The sequence below is a fragment of the Protomyctophum parallelum genome, assembly GCF_964188405.1.
Source record: "Protomyctophum parallelum genome assembly, chromosome: 13".
Lineage (NCBI taxonomy): Eukaryota > Metazoa > Chordata > Actinopteri > Myctophiformes > Myctophidae > Protomyctophum > Protomyctophum parallelum.
The window spans coordinates 41,635,956-41,653,665 of record NC_139708.1 but is presented as its reverse complement, the minus strand read 5'-3'; the positions used below and the strand labels follow the sequence as shown (position 1 = coordinate 41,653,665).

Sequence of the window (17,710 nt, the reverse complement as noted above, 5' to 3'; positions counted from 1 at the left end):
TTGTAGATCTGCTACTTTTGATGCTTTTGTGTGACGCTGTAGCATGACCCATGTAGGGTGTTATTTACATACGTTTGGCATATAGAGATGAAGAATTATCTCACCGACGGCAACAATATTCAACTTGTGCTCCAATTAGAAATACCAACCTTCAATACCATTACTTTTATACAGACATAAATAATAGACAAATATCCTAATGAATTAACTACAGAACTACTGTAATTCTGTACCAGTTGTTCTCTTTAAATTATTTTCTTTCTCTCCCTCTAATCTGTGCCACCCCCATCTGCAGATCATTCCTTGAATATTCATCCCTCATTCCTCAATCCCTCATTCCTCATTCGTTGTTTACCTGTCTTTTGGGAGTCGGCTAGCCTAAAACATTAATTTTTTTTATGTAGTCCATCTACAAGCTCACAATGTGTGGCTTTGGGGCTTTGTGGCACGTTGTGAGCTTGTGAACAGCATGTGCTCAATTACAAGACATCTAAACATGGCAGAGATGCACCGTACCCACCCCCCCCCCCCCTGAGCCCTGAGCCCTGTCCCAGAGGTCACAGCCACAGGTGGGGCTAGAGGAGTCAGCATGCCCCTGGTCTAAGTCCACCATGCTGGGCTGCAGCCCAGGTCACAGCACCCCGACAGACTGACTGTCTGTATGTCAACAGTGGTTGTAGTTGCGCTTCTCTGAATGCTATATTAATTCCACCTGCTCACGTGCTGTTCTCAGGAGTGATAATAATTTTCAGCATTTTGACCTCTGGTTGCGCGTGACATCATCATTGTACCCAGAGGTTATGCAGGAATGCCTTCGGAGTAAAAAAATAAAAATAAAAACGACTTTCTGGCCTCGACAGCCCATACATCCTAACAGAAAAGTCCTATTTGATTGCAATAAACGACTCATTTTGCCACTCTCTTTATGCATGTGCATACCCTCTATTGTCTAAAAAAAAAAGAAGAGACAATTCCCTTCAGTCCTCCTCAGACTCGGCTCATAGTTGATCAGGAGAATGTTTTGTCCATTTCAGAATCAGAATCGTCTTTATCGTCACATCGCAGTTTTACAAATAAAAAGTGAGTGTGCATATTTCCTGTAGTTCCCATATTGTAAAGAGGTTAACCACTTAAAGGAGAATTCCATACTAAAAGGCTTTCTTACCTTTCTTTGTAGTTGTTACGTCCCCACCAAAGAGGTCTAGGTGTTATTTTGTGCAAAATTGGCTATTTCCCCTACCATAAGCCCTCAATGAATTGCATTGAATTGAATGGGAATTGAATGGGGCTATGGGGTGTTGTGCTAATTTGGTTATTTCCATCGCTCAAAATTATAATTATTTTGTATATATCCTCTCTTCATAATAAAATAATATCCCAAGCGGCACACTTTACTACTTCTTTCGATGGAAATAAGCGAATTAGCATAACACCCCATAGCCCCATTCAATTCCCATTCAATGCAATGCAATTCATTGAGGGCTTATGGTAGGGAAAATAGCCAATGAGGAGTTTTTGCACAAAAAAACACCTGGACCTCTTTGGTGGGGACGTAACAACTACAAAGAAAGGTAAGAAAGATAAGAAAGCATTCTAGCATGGAATTCTCCTTTAAGCCCTATACACTTAGGGCCCTATCTTTCGCGCCACCTTACCACTTATGCCTAAATGTTTTAGACATGTTTTACTATTTGAAAAACAAAAACATTATTAAATAGTCCAAATCGCCAATCTATACATTTAACTTTTAGATAGAGTAGTTTCACTATTTCTAAATGTTTTTTTTTTCTTTCTTTTTTTCCCCTATTTATTATTCCTGGCTCTCTGAGAGTACTGTGGTACTGGTATATCAATGGGTCACCTTTTTCTTTCATATTGAACTATTTTGAAAATGTTCACCTGCAATGGCGTGCTCTAATCGGGGACGCCAGGTTGAACGTGATTAATAAGTGAACTTGCGTCTTAAGTTTATTTTTGTGTGTATGCACAGCCGCGCGGCAGCACCTTCCCCATGCTGGAGGGTCCAGGCAGCCAGGACTCTGGAGAAGACAAGGAGTGCGTGATCACCCCCAGCACCAGTGTCAAGTTCAACGCTGCCCTGAAGGAACGCAATCGCATCAACTTCATGAGGAACTACCTGCTCATCATAGGTGCACCTCTTCATTTATTCTTCATTTGGCTTAAAAACAAGTTGCTGTTCTTATCTCTTAACTCTTATCCAGAGCGACTTAGACGGCAGACATTTGAATGCTCAGGGTAAGCAGGAGCTCTGGTCAATAAATATCAAGTCAAATTATGAAGGAAACTCAAATACCAGCATCTTTTTAAACAACACGTTATTTAAATCACATTCGCTAGCCTCCGCTACGTCTTCCCGGTGGGGACTCGTCCATGGCAGGTGAGCCAATAGGACAACACAAATGTGTGGGGAGAAAACAAAAGATTAGGCTACTACTGGATTTCCGTTGAATGGAAACATATAGCTGTGTTTTCACATGACAGTATAAAGAGGGTATGCACATGACACCATCATCAGACCCGGAAGTTATGTGGGAACGCCTACTGAGTGGTACAAAAAAAAACCCTGCTTTGGTTTCCTTTCCATTGGTAATGATGATGCTCATGATGATGAATGGGCTTCTCTCTTCACCTCAGGTCATCATGAGACTCCTCCTGCTGCTCACACCAAGATCCTGGAGAGGTTCCCCGACAGCCTTCCGCGCAGCCAGGCCAACGTCATCCCTCCCACCACCGAGAAGACCATAGAGGAGGTCTGTTGTGCCTCCATATAGATATGCTTATTACATGTGAACACTATTACTTATATATTATATATTTTATATGTAATTCATCTACAAGCTCGAGCTTGTACAATTGTTGAATTGCCAACACCAAAATCTAAATGTCAGATGCTTCCCCGGTTTTAATTGGTTGTACAAAAATGTGCCACTTTATTTCTGCGTAATATTCACGTTGAGTGGATGTTCACATAACGCAAACGGCAGTTTAAATTAATATTTTTTAACTGGTTGAATAATTAATAAACATTCTCAGACTTCTTGAGGGGTTCTTAATGTGTAATCACTGATCATATCGTGCTTCGTTCACACCGATCTCTCTCTCTCTCTCTCTCTCTCTCTCTCTCTCTCTCTCTCTCTCTCTCTCTCTCTCTGTCTCTCTCTCTCTCTCTGTCTGTGTGTGTGTGTGCGTGTTTAGAAGGTCAATGAAAGCGGTATGGACGACGGCCCCCCTGCGCCGCAGCCCGACACGTCCATCCAGGAGCCTCGGCGCAGCGGGCGCTCGGCCCGCCCCGAGGCCCCCGTGGACTCCATGCTCAAGGACATGGCCACCATCATCTTCTCCACCTTCCTCCTGGCCGGCTGGCTGGCCTTCGTCATCACCTACCCCAAGGTTGGTACGCACCATTTCCACTTACTTAAAAAAACAACGTTTTCCAGGTTTGTAATTAACTAACCCATTCAGGGTCGGGAACTCCTTTTGGCGTTATGTTATACTTTAGATATTGAAAAAATAGCAGATCTACAAGCTCGTAGTGCAGCACCGAGTGCCTCGCTACAAAAAAATGTGGAGCAGATCTTTGAATATATATTCTTTCAGAGAAACAATGTTTTTAACTCAAGTCTTTGCTTCTGGTGAGGTCCCTGGAACAACATATTTTCAGATGGGGGTCGGCGGCCAAATACATATAAATCTGGGGCTGCTTGACATGAAATAGTTTGAGAACCACTGATATAGAAAGTAGAAACATAGGGTTTTTCAGAAAACTGTAATTTAGAAGACATTTGTAGAATCGTCCTCGGGACTACTCTAAATGGGTCAACACAATGTTAGGTATCGTGGAATTCTGGATGAATCATCAATCGATGAGGCAAAATAAAGGATTTATTTCATTTATATCAGGTGGTGTTGGTTATATTTCATGTACATGATATCATGGGTAGAAGTACAATGTCACTCAGGTCAGTGGTACGGTATTACAAGTATCATATGCCATGGTAACATATAAAGGTTAGATATATGCAACCATATAATCTATTCCTCATTGGGAAAAGGTACCATATATAGTTATGGTTTCATTATATAGATATTCCACTGTTACTTTCTTAGCTTACGCATGTTTCATGATATTGATAAATGCTTTTATGTGATGTATTCCCATGCTTTTGTTCTTGCTTAAATGTAAGTCGCTCTGGATTAAGAGCGTCTGCTAAATGCCTAAATTGTAAATTGTAAATTGTACCAATATACATAGTTGTTTTTTCAATTCATTATGACAGTAAATCACCTAATATTACACAGGATACAAGATTTGAATTTCCAGTCAAATCAAGTGCTGACATGCACGGTCTGTGCAAGTGTGATCTCATTTATATTCTGGACTATAATCTGACATCATGTGGGAAAAAACAACAGATTGATTACCTGTAAGGGTTCATTTGGTTCCATACCTCAATAAAACCACCCCCTGGGGGTCCCCGGACCCCACGTTGTTGAGAACACCACTGTCACACCTCAGACCTGGGCACTGGTTGATTCCACTACAGGGTTTTTGTTCTCAAACACTTTATTACATTATCCACATCTTTAGTCAAATGGTGCCACCTAGTGGACTACTGGGGGATGGATCTGCCACAGGCTTTCATCATGTGAATGTTTTGAAGACAGAATGTACAGTACATTAGGGTTGACGCACGCAGACACGCACGCACACACAATACACATTGATTCATTGTCCAAAACACAACATTTATTCTATTAGTACAGTAGTAGTAGTAATAACAGCTAAAACTAAAGTTTTGATAATTGACTTAAGGCCAGAGTAATCTAGTAAGAGAGTGGCGACACACTTTGATCTCACCGCAAAGCGGGGTGCTATGGTTTATAGTTTCAAACATTGGAACTATCCCATTGAGATAGAATGAGCACTTCCGCATTCCATTGTTACAATGGGAGTCAACGCTAGTGTCGCCACTCTCTTGCTAGATCACTCTGCTAAAGTCAACAGTCACCAGACTGAAGCTCTGGTGACTGTTTTCCCAGTGTTCTTTTATTCTGGGCCTGCTGGTAACCTGCTCAAAACGTGCTAGGGCTATATTCCTTTTCATTTTCATGATGGATTAAAAACGATTACGGTAGTTGCATTAACCATTGGCGCCCGTTTTTTTTAAAACCCTTTTTCAGAGTGTCCAAAGGCAGCAGCAGCTGCAGCACCAGGAGTTCCAGAGGCAGATGGAGGAGAGACTCGACCTGCTGCAGAGGCAGCAGCCCTTCCTCCCCCCGCCCGCCGACCTGGGCCTGGGCGCTGACGGAGACTTCCTGGAGGTGGCGGGCCACGCCCGCTCGGAGAGCTCGGACCACAGCAGCCCCAACGTCACGCCGCGCGCCTCCAACCACTCCAACCTGTCCGTGTCGGAGGTGGGGAGCTCCGCCAACGAGCATGAGGACGGAGGTAAAGGCGTCGGGGGAGAAGATTATACACGCGTGGATTTCATTTTTTTTTTCCATTTTTTATATATATATTTTGTAACTTCTTTTTTATAAACGACTAGACCTGGAGAGAAGGACTGAAACATACTAATGCGTGTTTCTCTCTCTCTCTCTCTCTGTGTGTGTGTGTGTGTGTGTGTGTGTGTGTGTGTGTGTGTGCGTGTGTGTGTGTGTGTGTGTGTGTGTGTGCGTGTGTGTGTGTGTGTGTGTGCGTGTGTGCACGCACGTGTGCGTCCTTTCAGATGACGACACCAACGCTGTCAGAGTGGGCAACATAAGGTTCAACCCCAGGAGTGTGTTGGGCCACGGTGCTGAGGGGACCATCGTGTTCAGGTGGGTGCTAATTCATCACTGATTACCATTCTTCACAACACATTCACTTTGGATCATTTACACACGTTTTATTTTTGCCACGTGTTTTGAATAGCCAACACAAAAGTCGTGACTGACAGATGTTTTTAATGGGTTATAAAATAAATTCAGATGTGCCACTTTATTGCTGCATAATAGTCACGTCGTTGACGAGTGGATGTTCTCATAACACAAATAAGCCACATTTATAGGCCCCAAAAAAGGGCCTCCATTGTATATTTCCACAGGTTTTATTTTGTATTTATTTTTAAATGTGTCATCATTTTATAATGTCAGTCAATGGGCTTAAATTAAACCTTGCTCAAATATGGAGTCATCATACCTCATAGATATGCCATAGACCAGGTGTGCCCACACTTTTTGAATTGAGAGCTACTTTAAAAAAAATGACAAGCTCAACAAGATCTACCCACCAAAAAGGTTACCTGTGGGGGCTTCGGAATTGTGGCAATGGCGTTACACAAGGAATGGGAAATACAGGGTTTTTATTTATTTATTGAAGGCTTTTCTTGTATATAACTTTGTTTTCAAGCACTCTATCACAAACGGTAGCATTACAAAGTACTGCATTGTGGGTTTGCGCTCGCATGCTCCTTTTTTAAGTCAGTCAATCAAGTCACCTTACTACAAGTGGCAGATGCCTTTTTATTTAAATAATATATTTTCAGGGCCAGGTCTACCTGCACAGCCTTTGCGATCTACTGGTAGATCATCTACCTTTTGGTCACCGGCTCACCGCTGCCATAGACTGACGTCATACATGACTGATGTCACGGGCTGATCACATGAAGTCTGAGAGTCACATTGGAGCCACGTCGTTCCTACGCGGACCATAACAATATCCTAGCTTTTGTCAATAAAAAAACCCTGCCTTTCCTATACTCTCTCCACCAACCCAGGGGTCAGTTCGACAACCGTCCGGTGGCGGTGAAGAGGATCCTCCCGGAGTGCTTCAGTTTCGCCGACCGCGAGGTGGAGCTTCTGAGGGAGTCGGACGAGCATCCCAACGTCATCCGCTACTTCTGCACGGAGAAGGACCGGCAGTTCCAGTACATCGCCATCGAGCTGTGTGCCGCCTCGCTGCAGGAGGTACTGGACTGGACTGACCTTTTATTCAGTGTAGTTATGGTTTAGCCACTAAATGGGTATAATTAACCCATTTTGGGCGGGAACCCCTTTTGGTGTTTTAAGCGTTGCGTTATAATTTAGCTATTGAAAAATAGCAGATCCTGTCTGCTATTTTTTTTTAATCGTGAAAATGTGGCGCACATTTGGAATATATATTTTTTTCAGAACCAACGTTTTTAACTCAAATCTTTGCTTCTGGGGGGTCCCTCGAACAACATATTTTCAGATGGGTGTCGGAGGCCAATTGCATATCATTTTTGGGGTCCTTGACATGAAATATTGAGCATCACTAATATGGGGCCTTGTGTCTTTTTGCGTGGAACTAGCCCCTCCTGTGCCCAGCTTTCCGTGTTTGTTGTAAACACAAACATTGAAGACAGAAAAGTGAAGACGCAAATTGTGATTGGACGGAATGACATTTGTGATAATTTGATTGGCTGAGCACGGAATGTGATGTATGATGATAAGAGCGTATTCTTTCCCCAGTATGTGGAGAAGAAGGATTTTGTCCGTCACGGACTAGAGCCCGTGATGCTGCTTCAACAGGCCATGTCGGGACTAGCTCACCTGCACTCTCTAAACATTGGTAACTATTACTGACTACTGTACAATGTCACAGAATGTCATTATCGCTTATTGTTCTTAGATTAGATGCCACCCAGCGTAGGTGTTAATTAGCTTCCATCCTCCAGTCCACAGAGACCTGAAGCCCCACAACATCCTGGTGTCCATGCCCAACGCCCACGGCCGCGTGCGGGCCATGATCTCTGACTTCGGCCTGTGTAAGAAGCTGGCCGTGGGCCGCCACAGCTTCAGCAGGAGGTCCGGGGTGCCGGGCACTGAGGGCTGGATCGCACCCGAGGTCCTCAGCGAAGACTGCAAAGACAACCCAGTGAGTCTGTCGTACTGGATGACCCAGAGCGAGCACCATGAACCGTTGGTGCTTCTCCCTCTGCATAGAACCGACCTGGCTCGCATCACAATGCAGTTGGACAGTGCCTGAACACATACATTGATACATTATTTTACATTGATAACTGAATTTCCCCATTGTAGTATTGGCAGTAACATTCACAATGTCTAACTAGTGCTGGAAGTTGCTATTATGGCCAGCTAGGGCAGTCCTACATCGCCTTGCATAGCATTAGTATCACTGCGTGGATATTAGTCTCGTCCCTCTCAGCATTAGAATTTATTTTGCAATGTCCTGCCCCATATTTGCAATTCTGCATACTTGCATACCTGGTTGGTTATGGCCTGGTTCCAGATGAATCTGGTTGGCTAGGCACCATTTCGGCCGTGAAGTCCTCCCTCGCAAAGGCAGATGAAGGCTGGCTATGTGAGGCTAGGTCCGACTCCTACATGCAGTGGTTTTATGCTATGCATGCCATACGTGGAGTTGTGAATAAATTACTTCTGGGTTTCTGACAACAGCACTAGATCATGACCTTCCATTGTTGTTCTTCTCTGTGTGTAGACCTGCACCGTGGACATCTTCTCAGCGGGTTGTGTGTTCTATTACGTGGTGTCCCAGGGGGAACACCCCTTTGGCAAGGCATTACAAAGACAAGCCAACATTCTACTGGGGACATACAGTCTGGACAAGCTCCTGCCTGACAAACACGGTGAGACAGACAGACAGATGGAGGCTGCCTGCAATTTGTAATTGATTCGTTTGAGTCATTGATTTGTTGATTGATTGATCCCTAAGGGGATACACAGGAGTCTAGCATCGTGTCCTCCTACTCGTACTGGAAATGTATGGAAGAGGCTTTGTGAAGTTACTTGTATTGTGTAAACATAAATGAACGTCGACAGCAAGACTATTTAAAACAGGAAGGATTGTAAATTGAAAATGAAAGACCACTCTGTAATAAGGTTGACACAGCATACTGTACAGTAAGTGGGGTCTAGGGGCCCTCAGGGGACTTCCAAGGGGTCTTCAGCTAAATGAGTAACCACCTAAACACGTTTATTTTTCAGTTATTCGAAAATAACTGATCTACAGCCATCCCGATGCGGTGTGAACTTATCGATCTGCTATTTAAAAAAAAAGAAAATGTTGAAAGATCTTAACAAATCTATAAAAAAAGATCCCATATGAGGGTCCCCCAAATGCATATCAGTTTGGGGGTCCTTAATCGAGAACCACTGACTGCCATAGTAGATCTTTTAGTGATCCCCTCATGTGTGTTTGACCCGTGTTGTGTCGACTCCCCTCCAGACGACATCGTGGCCAGAGATCTGATAGAACAGATGCTGAGCATGGAGCCTCAGCGTAGGCCTTCGGCAGATAGCGTCCTCAAACACCCTTTCTTCTGGAGTCTGGAGAGAGAGCTGCACTTCTTCCAGGTCATTTTATTTACATTTAAATTATTTGTCATATCTGTACTGTGCCATTTCTGTTTACATAGCCAAAATTATTAAAGCCAAATATGTTTGGGTTAGGGTGTCCAATGCCATAAATACACAATTAAATCATCGACCACAATTTGTACGTGAATTAATTGTCAACTAAAATGGCATGATCGTGACGGCACCAACAGTAGTAGTCAGGTCCACAAGCTCGGAAGCTTTTGAGCTTGTGGATCTGTTACTTTAGCTTTTTTAAATTTTAATCGTGAAAAGTAACAGTTTTGACATGAGATTTCCAACCGAAAGAGACAAAATCTGACTTTGTGTGATTATATGGTTCAAATGATTTCATAACCACACACTAGATGGCGCCTGGCAGCTGACTGACTGTGGATTTTGATGCAAATTTTAGTTTTAGTCATAGTCTTGAATAGTTTTCATTTAGTTTTAGTCACACGCTGCTACGCTTTGTGAGTTTGTAGATCTGCTATTTTCAGCATGCAAGCAAGTGTAAAATGACTTATACTGGATCTCATGTCCTCCCTTCCTAACATTTTAGTCTAGTTTTTATTTGTTGACGAAATTGTCAATATTTTTAGTCTTAGTTTTAATCATAGCATAGTTTTCATTTAGTTTCCATTTATTTCTCGTCAGTGTAAGTTTTAGTCGACAAAATCAACACTGACGTCATCAATATTTTTTGTTTTTTTTAACTCAGGACGTGAGTGATCGGATCGAAAAGGAGCCGCTGGACGGACCAATCGTGAGACAGCTGGAAAGAGGGGGGCGGGCCGTTGTCAAGGGCGACTGGAGAGAGCATATCACAGTGCCTCTACAGACTGGTATGAGACATAACTAACCTATCACAGTGCCTCTACAGACTGGTATGAGGCATAACTAACCTATCACAGTGCCTCTACAGACTGGTATGAGACATAACTAACCTATCACAGTGCCTCTACAGACTGGTATGAGACATAACTAACCTATCACAGTGCCTCTACAGACTGGTATGAGACATAACTAACCTATCACAGTGCCTCTACAGACTGGTATGAGACATAACTAACCTATCACAGTGCCTCTACAGACTGGTATGAGGCATAACTAACCTATCACAGTGCCTCTACAGACTGGTATGAGACATAACTAACCTATCACAGTGCCTCTACAGACTGGTATGAGACATAACTAACCTATCACAGTGCCTCTACAGACTGGTATGAGACATAGCTAACCTATCACAGTGCCTCTACAGACTGGTATGAGACATAACTAACCTATCACAGTGCCTCTACAGACTGGTATGAGACATAGCTAACCTATCACAGTGCCTCTACAGACTGGTATGAGACATAACTAACCTATCACAGTGCCTCTACAGACTGGTATGAGACATAGCTAACCTATCACAGTGCCTCTAAAGACTGGTATGAGACATAACTAACCTAACCACAACTTGCTGCTGTTTTTACAGAGCTGTCTGTCTACAATTTTCAATTTAGGCATTTAGCAGACATTGTTAATCCAGAGTGATTTACATTTAAGCAAGAACAAAAGCATGACAATACATCACATACATAAAAAGTAGCTTTAAGCTAAGAACGTAACAGTGGGATATCTATATAATGAAACTATACATATAAACAATATATATATATATATATATATATATATATATACATATTTATACTATAACGTGCTATGACTACATAACATGCAATTCTAGTGCTTTCTACGACATAACATGCTATACGTCTGTATGAAATGTTATCTAAGTCTACATAAAGTGCTATGTAAGGTGCTAGGGCAAGTGCTATGGGCCATGATGGGAGTCTGAAGAGGGGTTTTTTTTCACACTATGGCGGAAGATTGGGAGTGAGGCTGCAGTTCTGATTGTAATGGGAAGTGCATTCCATAGTTTTGGAGCCAGCAGGGAGAAGAGTTTCCGTTGATACTTAAAAGAAGGCAGTCTACAATGTCAATTCATCTATGACATCATCAGTAGCTATGTCAGATTATATGGACTGACATCAATATTGTGATGTTTGTTATTGTGACATCGAACAACAGTTCTCCATATTTGAGCATTTTGAGACAGACAGACAGACATATTAACACTCTATATAAAGTTGTATTTGGCTTATATTCAGTGTTCACCTGTGGATTTGTAGATTTATTAATTAGACTTCAGCTTCAATCTTTTGTTAACCCATTCTGGACGAAAACCCCTTTTGGTGTTATCCATTATGATATAATTTAGCTATTGAAAAATAGCAGATCTAGAAGCTCATAGCACGCTACAAGCTTGTAGATCTGCTATTTTCTTTTTAAATTGTGAATATGTGATACAAATCTTATCATATATATATTATTTCACAGAGTTTTTAACTGAAATATTTGCTCCTGGGGTTGTCCCTGAAACAGATCTTTTCAGATGGGTGTCTGCAAACAAATGCAGATAATTCTGGGGGTCCTTGACATGAAAAAGGCTGAGCACCACTAAAATAGAAACATAGGTTTTTCAGAAAACTGTCAGCTTTTTTTTTAAATTGGCCTCAGTTCTAAATGGGTTAAAGCAAAAAAAAATAACATTATACAAGGAACAGCAATGTCCGTGTTCACCTATGTGTTGTTAATGAGCACCAGTATGACTATGAGTACCAGTAGGGGCACTGTTGTGCCAGATACAGAGAGAGTGATAGTGTTGCACTGTTGCCTGCTAATGAGAGAGAGAGAGACAGAGAGGGGGGAGTTGCACCATTCTGTTCACACTGGTGTGATTTTTATGTTATGGTTAAAGCTCTATATTCTGATAGTAATCAATGCTATACAGTAGAGTGTTTGCTCAGTAACGGGGTCTTCCTTCTCTCCAGCTGTTTAGTAAACAGCAAAAATGTTGAAGTATCCTGCATGAGTCATCTCGCCTGATTCCATAAACTTGATAGCCAGACCTGAATTTGTGTTTTCTAAAAAGAGATGCAGATACTAAACGAACACTATAGCAATAGTTCCTTTATTATGATATAGATTGCTATTTAACCCTTATTTTCACACAGAATGTTTAGGTGAAACAATGTCACTGATGGAAGAGAGTTCACTTTAAATCCTTTCGTAGAAAAGGAGGTAGGCTTGCGAACCCTGCACTTTGCTCTCAGACACGGGCTGCACATTTGTGTCGCTGACATGGAACCAGGATCCTTTATGTGCGTCTGTCTCCCCATGCGTTGCCGTCGCTCCGTTGGGTGATGGTTTAGGCCGTTGAGGTCGGACTTTGACGCTGGCCGTGTAATGACCCGCTTTCATCGTTCCTCTGTGGTCCACAACACCGTAGAGGCTGTACAAAACTCTACGGGCCCGTTCTGGGACGTTGTTGCATTTGGCAGCACAGAAAGGCGCTAGGTCAAGTGTCTGGGGGAACTCGACATGTTTGTTCACCTTGCAGAAACTGGAACTGACCTGCTGAGATCTCTTCAGGTGTAACGTAAGCACCGGGGGAGGGGCGGAGATGAGAATCTGCTTGGAGGATTCTGTGTACACCTTCTTCTCCTTGGACCCGTCAGAGGTTCTGTTTTTGTCCGTGTGACGCTTGGTGCACGTGGGGCACAGCAGGCGGTTCGTCTGGGTGAGGTTCTCCACTTCGGTGAAGCGAAACAGACAGGCCTGCACCGAGCTCTCCTGTTTCTCCGGAGTGGTTCTCGTAGCCAGTGTCTTGAAGGCCAGCGCTGGGTCCTGGTTCACGACGGTGCACTGCTCAATGGATCCGGCCGGCACGTCTCTCTCTGAGTCTTCATCCAGGGACAGTTTGTCCATTTCATCCGACAGTCGCACTAGGCCCTCATCTGTCTCTGGTATAGCTCCGTCTTGGTCCTCTGATAAGACCGCATACCTATTTTCCGAAGTAATCTTCTCTTCATTCTTTCGCTTTGGTCGCAGCTTTCTGTATTTCTTCTGCTTGTACTTGCTAACAGCACCAGTGGAAGTGTAACTGTCTCCGTCGGTGGTTAAAGCAGGGCTTTTCTGTAGTGTTTTCTTGGACACCTCGTCTGCAACGGGAAGGGAAAGATCAAGAAACGTCTCTGTGATCATCGTCGCCGTGTTGCATTCTCGACACATTATGGTACTGATCATCTCCCCGCCAAACACGTCATCAACAACGTTTCTAGGACATCCATTTTTCAAATACACTTTAAGCAATTTCGTGTTCCCTGTTTTTTTCAACGCCTCCAATATCCCAGAGCGTAATCTTTTATTCTCCTCGGCTCTCATCCCGTCCAGTAGGTAGCGCAGCAACTCTTGGCTGTCCTGTTGCTGGGAGCCTTTGAACTTGTCGGCCCTTTTACAAACCTCTGTGAACAGTCCCTGAGGAGTCACGACATTCCTCCGGCTTTCCTGGATCTCTTTGAGTAGCTGACACATCGACCGAGTCAGGGATCCGGGCTGATCCAACTGGACCTCTATGGGCTCCAGATCCGAGGACGCACCAGGTGTAATGTGGATCTTGGTCTTCTCTACTGTCACCTTCCTGAGAATTTGCCTCAGCATCAGCGTTTGGGAGAGGTTCTGAATAACCGCGTTAAAAAAACACGTGTTCCCAAGATTGCAGAGTCCCTTCACAGAAACCACACTGCTGCTGGTGTCGGCTGGGCCAGACCTCTGCAGTTGCACGTTAAGTTTCTTCTTTCCGTTAAATGGTAATCCAAAGGAATTGTCTTTCTTCGCATTGCTAGTTGCCCCCACCTTAACACTTTTATCGTTGTGGGGTGACGAGGCTTGTGCTTTTATATTGGTCACTAACTGAGCTAAACGGCCAGTCTCCGTGTACGGCGTGCGTGTATTGCAGATGTAACACCACACAGTGCTCCAGTCGTCCATTCTGACCACCAGGCAGTGTAGACCTGGCCGGGGTGTTTCGGAATGTGCGACCGCATGCTCGTTCTTCGAGTTCTGCCAACATCCCCGATGTCCACATTGTAAACACATCCATATTGTTGCCGTTTTTTCTCCGTCCTCGTTACAGTCCTGACAAGGGTTGTCATTACAATTCACAGAGAATTCCCAGCTAATCTTATCGTTGGTCCCCTTATTGACGTGGCTACACAAGGGATTAATGCTCTTACTCTCCTTACAACCTCCTGTTGTCATGTTTTGAGTGTGGAGCCTAAATTCTCACAAGATGACAGCTTGGTTTTCTCCGTGTAGATGAGCTGCTCTCCACTCCGGCCATATTCAAATATAAAGCTCTGCAATTAACAGACTGCATGTTTAAACAAATGTCTCTCTTGCTATGATGTCTGCAACGCATTAGATATGCTGACTCTCTGACATCACACCCAACACAAGGTGCTGACATAGCAACAGTTTGTCAACAGTAGGGCTGGTCAATTAGCTGAAAATGCATCAGACACAAACAAATCAGGCAGCTCCATATATGGGCACAAAAGTGGGCTAGCCCATGTGAGCGTATCCTGATGACATCATGGATCTCCATTTATGGTCATGAAAGGGACAATGACGGACGGATACAGACCTCTCCATATATGGACATATCAGTCCGATCGGTGGTACGCCCAGAACTCTAGTACTCTATAATAGAGAGTGACATTTTGTCAGGATTCCCGTGGGTCCCGCGGGAATCCCGTGGGATGGGATTAACATTTTTATTAATCCCAGGGACGGAACGGGACGGGAATGAAAGTCAACAGGAGCGTGCAGGAGCGGGAATGACATCTATCTAGAATCATAATGATCATTTTCAGCTAGTCGTGGCGCCACCCAAAAGAACAGAAGCACCCATATTTGTAGTCATCTTTCAGTGAGACAACGCTCTTTTGACTTGCGTTAGCACAATGCGGTATTTAAAAAAAAATGAAAAAAAGCGGGATGGGAGTGGGAGTCATCTCGAGTGGGAGCGGGATGGGATCAGGAGTCATTCTACAGGAGTGGGACAGGACAGGATTTTTTTTTTACCCTGGTCCAGGATTGGGACAGGACAGGATTTTTTCTGTGGGAGTGGGACAGGACAGGAGTGGAAATCCACTCCCGTGTCAGTCTCTACTCTATAACAATCACTTTTTTCATTAGTGGAAATGTATACAAATATTAAGTAATTTTTGATAATTAGTGTGGTGTTATCCCCTCACCCCTGACATAAAAAACATGGACTCTATCACCATATTCCAAAATCACCTCAAAACCCACCTGTTTAGGCAGGCTTTGTACTGTTTTTAACCTGTACGGCGACCTTGAGTGCTCTGAAAGGCACCCTATAAATAAAATGTATTATTTATTATTAATGAAGTGACGGCAGCTTGTGATTAACGCATTGGGTGTTACTTTTCTCATTGGCAGACCTGCGCAAATTCCGTTCCTACAAGGGAGGCTCCGTCAGAGATCTTCTCCGTGCCATGAGAAACAAGGTAACGGAGTGCTCCCACTCACTGGACATGACAATTTATCCTGATCCTGTTGATCCAAGTCTCCGTGTACATCGATGACACGTATCCTGATGTTGGTCAGACTAACAATCTGTTTCCCTGTCTGTCGCCCAACAGAAGCATCATTACAGGGAGCTACCTGCCGAAGTCCAGGAGACATTGGGTTCCATCCCAGATGACTTTGTCTGCTATTTCACCTCCCGCTTCCCACACCTGCTGACGCACACCTACCTGGCCATGCGCACCTGCGCGCACGAGAGACCCTTCCTGCCTTACTACCCGAGCGCAGACCAGCTCGCAAGGACAAAAGCCCCGTTGTGCTCGCACCCCGTGCCGCAAAGACAAGAGGAGCCGCAGGCCAGCTCGCCAACGCAACCGGAGGAACCGCCATCTCTTCAACCACTGTCCACCACAGAACACACACAGCCAGTGCCGGTCTCAGACACAATGCCCACACATCCAGTGCCGACCGCGTTATCGGAAGAACCGGCTTCAGTTCATACAGAACTGCCAACTGAACCGGTATCGCCCACAGAGACTAGAGAGGAGCCTGCGTTGGTTCACACAGCACTGACAACTGAACCGGCATCGCCCACAGAGACTAGAGAGGAGCCTGCGTTGGTTCATACAGCACTGACAACTGAACCGGTATCGACTACCGAGGAGCCTGCAACAGTTCATACAGCACTGCCAACTGAACCGGGATCGCCCACAGAGTCAGACCTGCCCGATCAGACGGCGGATCTCTGCCTCCCTGCAGATTCGGCGGACCTCGCCCGCCCTGCACGATCGCCCGCGACAACTCGTCCTCCTCCAGAGACGATAAATTACATTCTCTCTGAAACACACACACTGCCCGATCCTCCTACACTAGGCTGTGATCCTGTGTGAACTGGACCACCGTCGATGCAGCACAGGTACGACTTGTTGCCTTAACGAACGGACGGACAGACACCCATTGGAGCCCTGCTGTTTGTGTGTCCTGTGCTGGTGAGGACCAGGCCTGCAGTGCCTGGGATCCACCTCTAAGGGCACGGAAAGCAGAGGTATCTCCGAATCAAGTGCCTTTCTCCTGTACCTGCGTCAAAAATGGCTCCCACTAGAACCATCCTTGAAGAAGGCTGTTTCTTTTTCACCCAGGACTTCTAGGACAAAAGTGTGGAAGTGAAAGAGAGAATCTCTCTGTTTTATAATTATTGTCTTGTTCTCCAAAATACCTGGCTTGTATTGTGGAGGATATCTGTGATGATGATGATGATGATCATTTTGGTTATATTTACTTTTTTTTAAGAGCTGTATATTTTTGTATAGATTGATTCAGATTTGTATTGTGGATAATCAGTTGTGATGTGGCCACTGTGCCTTTTTCAATGACACTGTGCTGTGAAAGTGTGAACATGATCATGCTAAATGTGCTTGCTGTCCATTGATGCTGCTAATAGACTGATTCTCCTGCTTAGCTTTTGTCAAACAGACATTATTGTTGCTGATGTCCTCAGCATGTGGGCTTTATTCCAAAGGTCTTTCTCCAGGGTGTCATTATTGTTAGAATGATATTAAAGCTCACATAAATTCATGTTATTATTATTATTATTATTAAAGACTATTCTTGTACATTTTATATTAGATTTGCTTCCGTCATGTGCTTCCAAGTTGGGTTTACCCATACACCAGGTTTAGAATGACCATACGGAGGGAATACTTCATAAACCGAGTTCAGTTCATTCAACTTGTGACTGTGACAGCTCTCATGTTGAATACAAGAACAATGCTCTGCATCCCTTTTCGACAAATTACTGTACTCAATTTGAACAACACTTTAATTGAATTGCTATTATTAATACTAATTACTTACAAAACCAAGTGCAGTTTATTAAACTCGGCTGTGACAACTCTCATGTATAATACAG

The 17,710-nt window shown here is 44.0% G+C and overlaps 2 protein-coding genes across 2 annotated transcripts in view; one reads left to right on the top strand and one right to left on the bottom strand.

The window, feature by feature from the left end:
- Positions 1–17,419, top strand: part of ern1 (endoplasmic reticulum to nucleus signaling 1) — a 39,308-nt gene extending 21,889 nt beyond the window's left edge. The window contains exons 10-22 of the mRNA XM_083779264.1: positions 1,991–2,150; positions 2,656–2,771; positions 3,217–3,411; positions 5,203–5,470; positions 5,751–5,841; positions 6,780–6,969; positions 7,495–7,594; positions 7,701–7,900; positions 8,486–8,633; positions 9,233–9,360; positions 10,082–10,205; positions 15,715–15,782; positions 15,918–17,419. Coding sequence (XP_083635390.1) covers positions 1,991–2,150; positions 2,656–2,771; positions 3,217–3,411; positions 5,203–5,470; positions 5,751–5,841; positions 6,780–6,969; positions 7,495–7,594; positions 7,701–7,900; positions 8,486–8,633; positions 9,233–9,360; positions 10,082–10,205; positions 15,715–15,782; positions 15,918–16,691 — 2,562 coding nt within the window. The 3' untranslated portion in view covers positions 16,692–17,419. The remainder of the gene's footprint in view (positions 1–1,990; positions 2,151–2,655; positions 2,772–3,216; positions 3,412–5,202; positions 5,471–5,750; positions 5,842–6,779; positions 6,970–7,494; positions 7,595–7,700; positions 7,901–8,485; positions 8,634–9,232; positions 9,361–10,081; positions 10,206–15,714; positions 15,783–15,917) is intronic.
- Positions 12,466–14,238, bottom strand: LOC310869574 (ubiquitin carboxyl-terminal hydrolase 16-like; the record flags this gene model as incomplete). Its single annotated transcript, XM_083780386.1, has 1 exon — positions 12,466–14,238. One exon carries the CDS (start codon positions 14,236–14,238, stop codon positions 12,466–12,468), a length of 1,773 nt encoding a protein of 590 aa, XP_083636512.1.
- Positions 17,420–17,710: the final 291 nt, after the last annotated feature.